At 43.7% G+C, this 12596-nt stretch overlaps 1 protein-coding gene across 2 annotated transcripts in view; it reads left to right on the forward strand.

Annotated features, from left to right (window-relative positions):
* Positions 1-12352, forward strand: part of GLI3 (GLI family zinc finger 3) — a 213599-nt gene extending 201247 nt beyond the window's left edge. The window contains exons 13-15 of one of the 2 annotated variants that reach the window (XM_074900904.1): positions 529-819; positions 4073-4403; positions 5555-12352. In XM_074900904.1, coding sequence (XP_074757005.1) covers positions 529-819; positions 4073-4403; positions 5555-7845 — 2913 coding nt within the window. In that variant the 3' untranslated portion in view covers positions 7846-12352. The remainder of the gene's footprint in view (positions 1-528; positions 820-4072; positions 4404-5554) is intronic. The other variant, XM_074900905.1, reaches the window with a different exon arrangement.
* The last annotated feature ends 244 nt before the right edge of the window (positions 12353-12596 follow it).

Below are 12596 nucleotides of genomic sequence, written 5' to 3' on the forward strand. Positions count from 1 at the left end.
TTCATAAATTGCCATAGCTCTGTTGACTGTTCTGCTATAAGTCAAAGCTGTGCCAGTTCATGTCATGAGAGCCTCTGCCCTCTATAAACTCTGGAGCATTAATGGGTACCTTCAAGCCCAAGGGCAATTAATAGGTTTGACTAGGTGCTTGACAAGACACAGGGTAACAGTTTTAAACTGAAAGAGAGTAGATTTAGATTAGCTATAAGGAAGAAATTCTTCCCTGTGAGGGTGGTGAGACACTGTCACAGGTTTCCCAGAGCAGCTGTGGCTGCCCCCTCCCTGGCAGGGTTGAAGGCCAGGTTGGACGGGGCTTTGGGCAACCTGGGCTAGTGGAAGATGTCTCTGCCCATGGCAGGGGGGGTGGAACTGGATGGGCTTTAAGGTCTCTTCCAACCCAAACCATTCTATGATTCATTATAGAGACCATAAAAGTATATAACTGTAACACCAGCTGTGCTCCAAAGAGCTCTTCAAGAGTCCCACATGAAATTAAATCTAATTTAAGTGTTTTTCCTCTCTTGGCAGAAACCGTATGTTTGCAAGATACCGGGCTGCACAAAGCGCTACACAGACCCCAGTTCTCTCCGGAAACACGTGAAGACCGTGCACGGCCCAGAGGCACACGTCACCAAGAAGCAACGGGGAGATATCCACCCAAGGCCTCCGCCACCGAGAGACCCAGGCAGCCACTCTCAGACCCGGTCACCAGGCCATCAGACTCAGGGTGCAATTGGTGAGCAGAAGGACCTCAGCAACACTACCTCAAAGCGTGAAGAATGCCTCCAAGTGAAAGCGGTCAAGTCAGAAAAACCAATGGTATGCAATACACCGTGCCTCTCCCTTTGTCCTTTTTCTTCTTGCAACCAATTAATAATCCCTTTATGAAACGCTCAGGCCCGTAAACTCTAGCTCACAAGGTTAGGTTTTGTGAGGTTTTCTTTTTTTGTTTACATTGTAAAATGTTTTTAAAGGCTAAGAAATAGCAAATAAAAAGATTACATCTAGTCTGTGCAATATGCAGTAAGTGCAGTGTTGGCAACTCTCACAATAATTGTTTCTCTCAAAGTTCCGTCTTTTGGAATCAGCACATTATGAGAAAATCAAAGTTTTCATTTTTAAAAAGGCATTTTTTTTCCACTCTTCTGTTTACAGAAGAAAGTTAGCGAATGTGAATCCTGCAGGCTCAAAACCAGAATGCGGAAAAGTCCAAAAGACTAAAATGACAGTATTGAAGATTATAATGTTTGGAGAACCTGGGGAAAGAGTCAGATTTTAGGGGCTTGAGGTTGTTGAGTCATAGATCAGACTGAAGCAGGATTAATTGACTTGCTTAAAGAGCAGGAGGAGATCTTTCGATTACATTTGATCCCTATTGTGATGTGACCTCTTGTGTTAATCTGATACTTAATTTAAATTGACCAAGTTAGCCTAATTCCAATTCAACTAAATTGAGCTGAATTAAGAGTCTCTGAAGGTCTTTTCACTGGTTTACTTTAATGTATTTAATTAAGCCAGTATAGCCTTGAACGTTGAAGGGACCTTATTCCATTTTTTGACATGCTATATTAAATAAAGAAGTTTTTCCATCATTTGCCTGCATTTCATGTGCCATCCATCCTCTTCACAAGGGTTAAAACTAGCAAAGGCAGTCACTCCATCCTTTTCCACATCTGGGTCTACGAATCATCTGGACCAGACCCTTGGGGACTACAAATATGAGCCCTCCAAATTCTGCTCATACTGTTAATCACGCTGCAATTCAAAGTGATTACTCATTGAAATATGAGTTACTGCTATATTGTGCCTAAGGCTTGTGCCCAAACTGTGGAGTATTAATCCTGAATTCAGAACCTTCCGAGGGCCCAGCTAACTCCTGCTGAAGTCAAAAGGAGATATCCTCTGCTGTCCTCGATGATAATTGCCTTAGATTACAAAAGAACAAAACCCATTCCCATCTTGCTTAGCTAAGTAAATCTGTAGCATTACTGAGGCATCTTGGGTGTAGATGGTTTTAACATTAAAATTTGCAGGAGGGGGGCATTAACGCTGATTGCTTACATAGTATTAAATGTTTCTCACAGCAAAATATCTTCTAAAACTAGTTCTGTATTTCCTGCTTTTTATTGCTTGTATGATTTAAGATACATTTCTTGTTTTTCAACTAATCCAATGTCTTTTCTGTCTAATGCTCTTAAATGTCTTGTTCTAACTTCCTAAGGACAGTGGGTAATAAGGTGAGGGCATTTTAACTTTTTCTGCTGTTTTTCTTATTGCAACATTATTTATGTCTTTATTTTAGCCTTTTGCCTGTTGTCCAATCATCCCTTTATTTAGTAATGTGCAATCCATCAAACTCATTCCCAAATGTAATGTGCTGTGAGCATTTTGCAACACTTGACAAGTGAAAAATCTGGCTTATATTGGTGAAATATCTTCAGAAATGTGTTTGTACCTTCCCCTCTAGATAATACATCCATTTATTTCTGTACTGCACATCTAGAAATGTATGTACTCCATAATACAGTTCTTATTTCTGTAACCTACCTCACTGTGATCTTGACACGTGGCTACAAGAATGGGCTTCTGACCATTATTTGTCTTCTTCCATATGGCATGGAGCTATTGTCCAGAAGCACAAACTCTCTTCTGTATAATAACTGTTATTTCTATCCTTGTCACCAAATCTGCCATGGCCAGGATTTGGAAATGAACTTGCTCAGTGTGGCCTCATAAAATTCTAAGTATCATTGTTCAAGTTAGAAATAATAAAATAGTTATTGCATCTTAATGGACTCCTCAAGGGCGTATGAAGCTACAGTACTGCCATGAATCTGTGTCTTCATTTGCTGATGTTAAAAGTGAGAGCCGTCGCTGCTACCTCAGAAATTCTAGCAGCATCTGTCAGTAAAATGTGCTTAAAAATCACAGGCTGGCAGAAAAAAAATTAAAAACACAGCAGAAACCCCAGAAGTGCAATACTTACATGAAACTGTTCTTGAGAGCAAAATGATACTGCATGCCCCACTGATTTGTGATCACACTGATAGAACCTACAGTGAGATACCATGTCAAGAGACCTCTGTCTGTCTTGCTGTCTGTTTTGTCTGTCAGTCTATCTGTCTGAGTGTTTCAGTTTGCCAGAGAAATTTTCCCATTCTTTTATGAGAACTTTATGAGTATGAAAAATAAATCAAGCCCGTGTTTCCCCACAGCAAGAATTCTGCTAGAGCAGCAGGGATCACTGTTAAGAAAGAAGAAGCTATTGCAGTGGGTTTATATCCCCATAGATTAGCAGCCTGTACTATGTACTTAGATTCTTAAATTTAAAATCTTAAATTCTAATGAAACGAAGGATTTGTTTCAGTAGATCATCGCCTTCTTGATTCAGGGCAGAGGTGGTATAAGTTAGGTTTAAGAGGAAGTTTAAGTTATACCCTAGTGCTGCTAGAGTCACAGGACGCTGATAATACGATACAGTATTTTTTGCACTGGTGCTTTGTCCCTGTTTTATTACGCGCCAACATTTCAGGCCAACCGCTGCTCATAACAATGAGCCTTAAGCTTGGAAAATACTTACATCCTTTAGCCACAAGTCTAATTAAAAAACCCCAAATTCCATTGTTGGAGTCTTGTTTGTTTGTTTGCTTGCTGCAAGCGTAGCAGTGTAAATTAGACCTTGTAACACGGCAGAATTCTGATTTGCTTTATTGAGCTGCAGCTTCAGCTGGGATCAGCGCATTACCCAGAGTATCCATACATACACGCTCACAAATGACATGAAGTGATAGAAGCAGTTATGGGAATAAATGAAATAAATGTCTCATGTAGATACAATGCATACGATCAGCAAGATATTAAAGTGGATTTTAATCTTGAGTTTTGTGATGCCATTCACTGCAGTTAATATCTAGAAAGGCTCATAATGAATGATCACTGTCATCCTTTAATGCTAAACTTTTCTTTACATTTGGTTTTCTTTGGCTTCACTTAGAGCTGCATTTGCTGCAAGTGCTCATGTTAACGTTGTTTGCTTAATCCTCATGTTCTTTTGTTTCTTACTTCACTCCAGCAGACATCTCAGCCAAGCCCTGGTGGTCAGTCTACATGCAGCAGCGAACAGTCCCCCATCAGCAACTATTCCAACAATGGGATCGAGCTTACTCTGACTGGTGGTGGTAGTGTAGGAGACCTCAGTGTCATCGATGAAACCCCAATCATGGACTCTACCATTTCCACAGCCACCACAGCACTTGGCTTACAGGCCAGGAGGAATATGACAGGGACCAAATGGATGGAGCAAGTGAAATTAGAAAGGTTGAAACAAGTTAATGGAATGCTTCCAAGACTGAACCCCGTTCCACCTTCCAAAGCCCCGACCTTGCCGCCTCTCATAGGAAATGGTGAGATACACATCAAAGGAGTGGTAACACTTCTTGTCCTTAAATTCTTTGCTTATGAAACTCAGCAGATATGAGAATGGTTCATAAATTGATCACTTTCTGTTTAGCCCTTCATTACAAGTCCTACTATGCACCCTGAGAGCAGTCTGATTGTCCCATGTCTTACAGAACAGGGGCCAGTAAGGGAGCCATGCATCACATTTTAAATATTCCCTACAGTTTAAAGGTTTGGACCCAAGATCATCATCATCATCTTCCTATCTTGTTGTGAGACAAGGCAGATGAAATAAATACCTGCCAGTTTATTGTATGCAAGTCTTTCAGATGAGGCCTTAGCAAGGCATCCTTTGCATAGATGTGTCAGGCTGCCCTTTAAATAAACTGTTTCCACACATTTAAGTAATCACATGTACAGATACAACTGCTACAAAGGGCAGATATGCCTGAACGGGAGGAAGGCAAGATAGAACTGAAGATCCATAGTTGTTTTCGTACACAAGGAACGGCTCAGTGCCAAAACGTATGTCCCTGCTGCCTCCACATTGCCTGCAACGTGCCCGTAGGTTTCTGCACCCCACCCAGCAGTCACAGCCCAGGTTTTCTGAAACCCGTTCAGTTGAAGGAAACTATGTAAAATTAAGAAATGTGTTCTGTTTACTTCAAAACAAAACAAAACAAGGAAACTAGCAAAGATGTTTTGCAGTTGTTAGGAGTTATTTCAAGAATATTTCAAGAAGTCTTAGAAATGACCTTGAATAGCCTCCAATTTGTATATTTTGCCATTCCATGCAAATGCCTGTTCAAATATATTTTGCCTATAAAAAGCTCCCTTACGAATGTGTCCTTCTGGCACATCAGTCAGCATAGCTGCACTGCAGGCTGGAGCACTACACCAGCTGATGACAGTTTGTGGCTATGGCTTATAAATTTTGTGCTGGGATTCACACTGAAATGTTACCCTTGAGTCTCTGAATTAGCTTTTAACCTAAGGACACAGTTTTTATCCCTACTTCTTTCAAGAAAGAGCACTGCTATGAATTGCTGTGACGATGCAGGCTCTTCCTCTGTATGCCCCTTACTTCTTTACCGGGTGTTTTCTGTACCAGTTTCTGGGTGATGCCCCTTTGTTTAACTGTGAATTTTACCTCCAGGTACCCAGTCGAACAGCAGCTGCAGTGTAGGAGGATCCATGACTATTCTGCCGAACAGGAACGAACTTTCAAGTACGGACATCACTGTGTTGAACATGCTGAATAGGAGGGACAGCAATACTAGCACAATCAGTTCAGCCTACTTGAGCAGCCGCAGGTCCTCTGGAATCTCACCTTGCTTCTCCAGCCGGAGGTCCAGCGATGCCTCCCAGGCGGAGGGAAGGCCGCAGAACATGAGTGTTGCCGACTCCTATGACCCCATCTCGACAGATGCCTCCCGGCGCTCCAGTGAAGCGAGCCAGTGTGATGACCTGCCAAGTCTTCTCAGCCTCACCCCGGCCCAGCAATACAGGCTGAAAGCTAAATACGCAGCAGCTACTGGTGGACCCCCACCAACTCCACTGCCTAACATGGAGAGGATGAGCCTCAAAACAAGGATGGCACTCCTGGGTGACTGCAGGGACTCCGGAGTATCTCCACTGCCTCCAGTGAATGCCCCTCGAAGATGTAGTGACGGTGGGGCAAATGGTTACAGCAGGAGGCATTTTCTGTCTCACGATGCTCTAGGAAACGGGACAAGGAGAGCCAGTGATCCAGTAAGAATGGCCTCCGACAACCTCTCTGTCCCTAGAGTCCAGCGTTTCAACAGTCTTAATAACTTTAACCCTCCTGCTTTGCCTCCGTCCATGGAAAAGCGCAACCTTGTTCTTCAGAACTATACCCGTTCTGAGGGTGGCGTCTTCCGCGGCTTCAGCTCCCCCTGTCCTCCGAGCATCAGCGAAAACGTCGCCCTGGAGGCTGCTACGATGGAAGCAGGTGGCAGCCTGAATGATGAGGATCTCCTGCCAGATGACGTCGTTCAGTATCTGAATTCCCAGAACCAGGGCATGTACGACCACTTGTTGAACAATGTCCTAGACAGCAACAAAATGCATCACAGCTCAGTGTTAGGAAACAACAACCCCAGCAACTTTGACCAAGCCCCTCCGCCAAGCAGTCAGCAGGCAGGTTCCGAGGCAAACAAGAGCGACTTGCCCATTCAGTGGAATGAAGTAAGCTCAGGAAGTTCTGACTTATCTCCTTCGAAACTGAAATGTGGTCAGCGCTCAGCGGTGCAGCAGACTCGGGCCTTTGGATTGTATAACAACATGATGGTTCAGCAGCAGAACCTGGAGAGAAGCAACGTGGCCCAGCAGAACGGCTATCGGAACCTCATGGAGAACAACGGTTCCTACAGTTTACAGCAGAATGCGGTTCTTGGCAGCGGAGCCGGTAATTCTTTCAGCATGCAGCCCAATAAGCCTTTCAGTGAAAGCGTCCTCAGGCAAGCAATGATGTCTGGGGCAATGGACAATTCCTGTGGCATGGCAGTTCAAGGGCAGAAGCTGAGAAGCAGCAATGTGCCAGTGAGTGGGAACCAGCAAAATTTTGGCCATCCCATGGCACCCAGCGATCAAGCCACCAGTATGGTAAATGGGATGCAGAACAGGAATATGATGGAACAGGAATATTTGCAAAACCAACCAGTTGGAGACGGCGTTCATTACCAGGGAGTTAATCAATCCGGTCAAATGATGCTAGGGCAGGTTAGTCCTACCTCACAAAGCAGCCTGTATCAAGGACCGCAGAGTTGTCCACCGGTATCTCACACCATTGGTAGCCAGCCTTCAGGTTTGTTGGCAGCCAAAAGTTACCAGCCGTGCTCTAATTACAGTGGCAACAGACGGCAAAACGTGTTGAGAAACAACCTGGCACAACAGCAAGGACACATAAGTGATGGCAACCAGACGTACAGGGTAAACACCGTTAAGATGGAGATGCAAGGTCAATCACAGCAGTTCTGCTCTAACGTGCAGAATTACTCTGGTCAGTTATATGACCAAACCACGGGCTTTAGCCACCAAGCTATGAAAACAGGTTCTTTCTTTGGTTCGGAAGCTAACTGCCTGCTGCAGGGGACTGCGAATGCAAATTCAACCGAGCTTCTTTCCCCGGGGGCTAACCAAGTGTCGAGCACAGTTGACAGCATTGACAGCAACAGCTTAGAGGGTGTGCAGATTGATTTCGATGCTATCATAGATGATGGGGACCATGTCAGCTTAATTTCGGGAGCCCTAAGCCCGAGTATCATTCAGAACCTCTCCCGCAACTCCTCACGCCTCACCACTCCCCGAGCGTCTCTTACATTCCCAGCTATGCCCGTAAGCACAACCAACATGGCTATTGGGGACATGAGCTCTTTGTTGACCTCACTTGCAGAAGAAAGCAAGTTTCTTGCTGTTATGCAATAGACATAAAAACAAAAAAACAAAAAACCCTTAGGAGATAACAGATAAAAAAAGACTCATATTTTTTAGTTGTGTATGTATTTTAGCAATCTCATCTCACCTAAATGGGATGTGTTTCAAGTATATTCCTTTTATGGAATAAGGACTCTGAAAACCCTAAAGTGTTCTAGGGAGAAACTGTCTTCCATTTCAGTTTTGAATCAGTATTGCTACACCCATTCGCCCCTTCCCCTTCTCTCTCTCTCTCTCTCCCCTTTTTTGAATGTCTGTATGCTTCTCTTCCTTTTTCTTTTTTTTTTTTTTTAAATTGTAAACCAATGTAAACGTGTGAAGTGCATGTTTTTGTTTTGTTTTGTTTTTTTAAAGAAAGGTCTGATGAAATGACTTTGCAATTTTCTGTTACTCAAAAGAAACTAGACCTTGTAAAACTGTTGGAACTTTTCCCCCTAAATATATAGGCACAAAATAACCAGGCACAATGTGAAGTGAGCATACAGTGATGAAATTATCTCTGGATGCATTGGATACATCGCACTGAGGTGGACAACCAGTTTAGAAATGCACTGCCATGGTACCCCTAGGCTGTCGTGTCAGAGTCATGGAGCACAAGATACTAGAAGGTTCAAGCAAATAAGAAATGTAAAACCATCAGCCCTTTGATCCCTAGTGAATGTTTAAGGTTTTTGTAAACACACACACAGAAAACTGTCACTGCCTTGCATAATGATACCGAGATTGTTTCATGTTTAATCCATTTCAGAGGAAGGAGAGGACCAGAAAGCTATTCTTAGTCCAGCTCTAATCTCTTGCGGTATTTGGTATTCTGTTTTTCAGCCTTCTTTTTTTAAAAGACTGGATAGTAAAATTAAGGGCATGTTTGGTGATTTGAGTAGTCTATAATTCCTTCATTGCATGCCACATTTGTGGAGAGACGATCGGGGTTTTACAGAGTATTTCATACAACAAAATAACAAAATTGCAGTACTCCATACTGGGGACTTTTTTAAAAAAAATGAAATTGTTGAGATGTGGTTTGCTGAGCCACTGGTTCTTATTCACGATAACCATTCCTTTGCCAGGAGAACTGTCCTGTACATCCCTTTTAGCACATACAGCTTCGTGAATTGATGGTGTATTTTAAAATAAGTAAATGCCCACTGACAGAACACACAATTACGGCTTCAGAAGCATCCTGGTCATGGCATGTAGAAAACGAATGGCCCAGTTCTCAGACTAGCCAAATAAACCAAAGGGATTGCAAGCAGTCTGATAATCTTAAATGTTTTTCCACTGTATCCAGGCTTTACAAAATTAAGAAATTTAAACTGCCATTAAAAATAGCAAAGAAACGAGCAGAAGAGCAAGTATGACTGGTAACTAACTAATCAAAACTCAGAAAGACCAACCCAACCTCTCTCTTGGTGACACCAACATGCATTTCATTTCAAAGCAAACCAGTGGGTCAGTGCCCAGACTCAGTTAACACCAGCAAAAATGGGACCTAATGCACTGTTGTTGTGAAGCTACTCACTGGTAGAGGTGAATGGCATTTGCTCCATAAGCGCTAGCTCTTCTAGCATGTTTTTTGCTGTGCTGGGCTCCATGTCTGCACCTGTGAACAAACAGTGCTCCTGGGTCACCAGGTTGGGGTGGAAAACAGTTACAAGACCAAGGTTTAAGTTCACCCACTCCTAGAAGCTGCATAAAAGTCCAGTCCTTGCAGACTTCTCAGCTAAATCCTGATAGTAAAATGCTGCTATGGGATGTAAGTGTTGCAGACACAGCCGTGGATTGATGTGTGTAAGGAGCTGCTGTTAGAGTAGACACACAATGAGAAGGGGAAGTCTGGTCACTTTTGAAATACAGATAAACTTTAGCCCAGTCAAAATTAGGAGTAGCACCAGAAGGTGATTTATATAGGCTAGAAGGCCACAGCACTCATTTGTTTTTACTGTTAAAAAAGGTGATTGAAAACATGGTATTTGAGGAATGTGTAGGAATACAACCTCTGTGAAGCTGTTGGATAACATTGATCTATTAACAGCTGTTAGAATCGGAGGAAGAAGCTGTAAATCAGTAGGAAAACGTCATAGGAATCTGGTGCTGGGGCCGTATTTGGGTTTACCGCAGCACGTACCAAGTGATATGCTCTGTGAGCTGGAATGTCAGAAACTAAGACAAATGTAAATATCCTACAGCTTTTACCATCATCCAGCTCCTGTCTTCCTCCGTATCTTTAGCAAGCTTTTCTTCCTTCCCCTGCCTCATGCACAGATATTCCCCCATCCTGCTCTTTGCCCTTTGCCGGTTCCCCTCCCGACCTCCCTGCCCATGACCAACTATCGCAGCCCTCCTGCTGTGGTCCCTGGGCTGCGCGGGGCATCGGGCACAGCTCACCATGGCAAACGGTTGCTTTGCTGTTGCAACGTGGCGAAGCTGCTCCCTTCTGCGCTCTCGTCGCCCAGAAGCAGCCCCGTATAGCCCCGCAGCCTGTCCGCAGGCCTTGTCCCTGCCCTGCTGCCGGGGCGAGGAGGGGCACATCGGTGGCCGCATTGTTGCGGTGTTAGGGTACAGCTCACACCCCTGCCAAGAAGCAGCAGTGTATGTGTGAGGAAAGGCCGTGCTGGACGTGTTTCAGATGGTTCTCCGTAACCAATCGCTGGCTGTTTATTAAGCCATCAATTACATGTTTATAAACAATTTCAACAGGGAGACTTATGACCAGCTTGGCAGTAGGTGGCTTGGGAGAGAAGCCTTTTATTGTTATAGAGCCAATACATTAAAAAAAACCCCAACTCTTTTTTTAAACTCAATTTTCCAGTTCATAATTGTATTTGCTGGTCCAATTGAAGCTGGGAAGCTATTAGCAGATGTGATCCATCAGAGCTTAGAAGGAGCCATTCATACTGCTCAAGGCTAAAAGGAACTTGTTTGAGTAGCTAATTTGCCTTCCTGGATTTGACAAACCTTCGTCACTCACTTACCCTTGTCTCGGGCCAGCAATGTGTCTTGGCCAAAACCCCATGCTCCAGAAAGGCATCCCATTTTGATTTGGCAAAGTTGAAGAACCAGAGACTCCACCATGTCCCCAGGGAGTTTGTGCAAAGTGTTTATCCTTTTCACCATTAAGTGTATGTGCCACTTGCGTTCATGTGTCATTTTTCAGCTTTTAGTACCTTTCTGGTTTATGCTAAAGATCCTGATTTGGTACCTGTGAGGGTAGCAATACGTCATAGCCCAGCTGTCTTGGGCTTTTGTTTTGATAAGGTAAACTGGGCTCTCAGAGCATGGCACCGTTAAGTGGGACACCAGCTTTCATTTGCCAACCTCCGTCTCAACATGTGGCAGTCTGGAGAAGGCCCCACCAACCTTGCTGCATGTTTCCCGGCACCCCTCTACACCTGCTCTTCCAGTTACAGAGCCAAAGCTTGCTTTTGTCTATCTGGCATATCAGTTGGTATTGCCATAGCAGCTGGAAACCCACCGCTCACCCTAGAGTACTAGAAAATGCAGAAAATATGGTGAATTTCCTATTTTTAAAGCATTGCAGCCAGAGTCTAGATCATCTTTTCTTCTAATGGCTCTGTGGTGGTGGTGGGGTCTTCCATATTTGTCACTGTTGGCCTCGGGCACATCCGCCTCACTCAGCCAGGCAGTTTTAATTCCCACAGAGTGGGAGTCGCCAGTGAGAGCTCATCCACCAGGAACACACGGGTGGATGAAAAGTGTTTTTGCAAGGAAGCCAGTGAGCTTCCAGGGGGGCTTTGCTGGTGAGTACGATGGCCCTGTACATCCACATGGCAGATGATGTTATTCTCTCCTTGGAGAATGGCCCCAAATGGTACGTGCATTAAGGTGCTGGCTGGTTCGCTCGCTTCCAGTCATTGCTTCCCCCCCACCCCTCAATGAAATGGCTGGTCAGCTTGCCCACGCCTGTTGCGCAATGGCTCGCCCTTCTGAACAGCAGTGTTTCTATTCTCACGATGTACGTGCCTTATTTTGTGTTGATCCTGTAAAAGAGAGGGACCAAGATGTGTTGCCAAATTTTCCTGATGAGGCTGTATTCGCCGTTCAGCTAATAGCACATACCACTGTTAATAGTGTCCAAAACGTCTTGTAAACCTCTGGTATTCATGTGTTATTGTCCTTGGATTGGTGGAATGTCTCCTATGGAACAATTACTGTTGTCAGTCCTGCAGATGTGTAAGATAAAAATGTGTTCGTTTTTGTTTTCAATTTTTTTTTTTTTAGTTTTTTTTATAAAGCTTGTAATCCTTTTTTAAAAAAACAAAAAAAGAAAATGTGTAAATACATTTATGTACGGTAGGAATAGTGTTCGGCTGTAACAGGCCTTAGCGGTCTTCATTTGATAAACCTGCAGTTATGATCTGATGTTTCTCGAGCCTTAGGTTGATCTGAAGGGTCTGTAGCACTGTGTACATATAAACTGTACTTCTGCTTTCAGAACCACTTAGCTCTTTTGTAACAAAGAAAAAAAATGTTTCTTACAATGTCAATAAAAACACAAAAGCCTTTGTACTTAAGTCTTAGCTTTCAGCTTTTAAAATATCTCCTTGGGGGAGGGAGTTATTTTTTCATTCAGCTCGAAAGCCTGGTTGCAATCAGCGCCTGTATCGCTTCTACTCATGGCTGCTCGCTTTGCTGTTGCTGCTTCCCAGCCTGTTGCTTCACTTCATTCACATTTTAAAAAACAACAGGGAAGCAAAACAGCATTTACCTTCTCTCTAAAGAAA

Source organism: Athene noctua, chromosome 2 (assembly GCF_965140245.1).
Source record: "Athene noctua chromosome 2, bAthNoc1.hap1.1, whole genome shotgun sequence".
Lineage (NCBI taxonomy): Eukaryota > Metazoa > Chordata > Aves > Strigiformes > Strigidae > Athene > Athene noctua.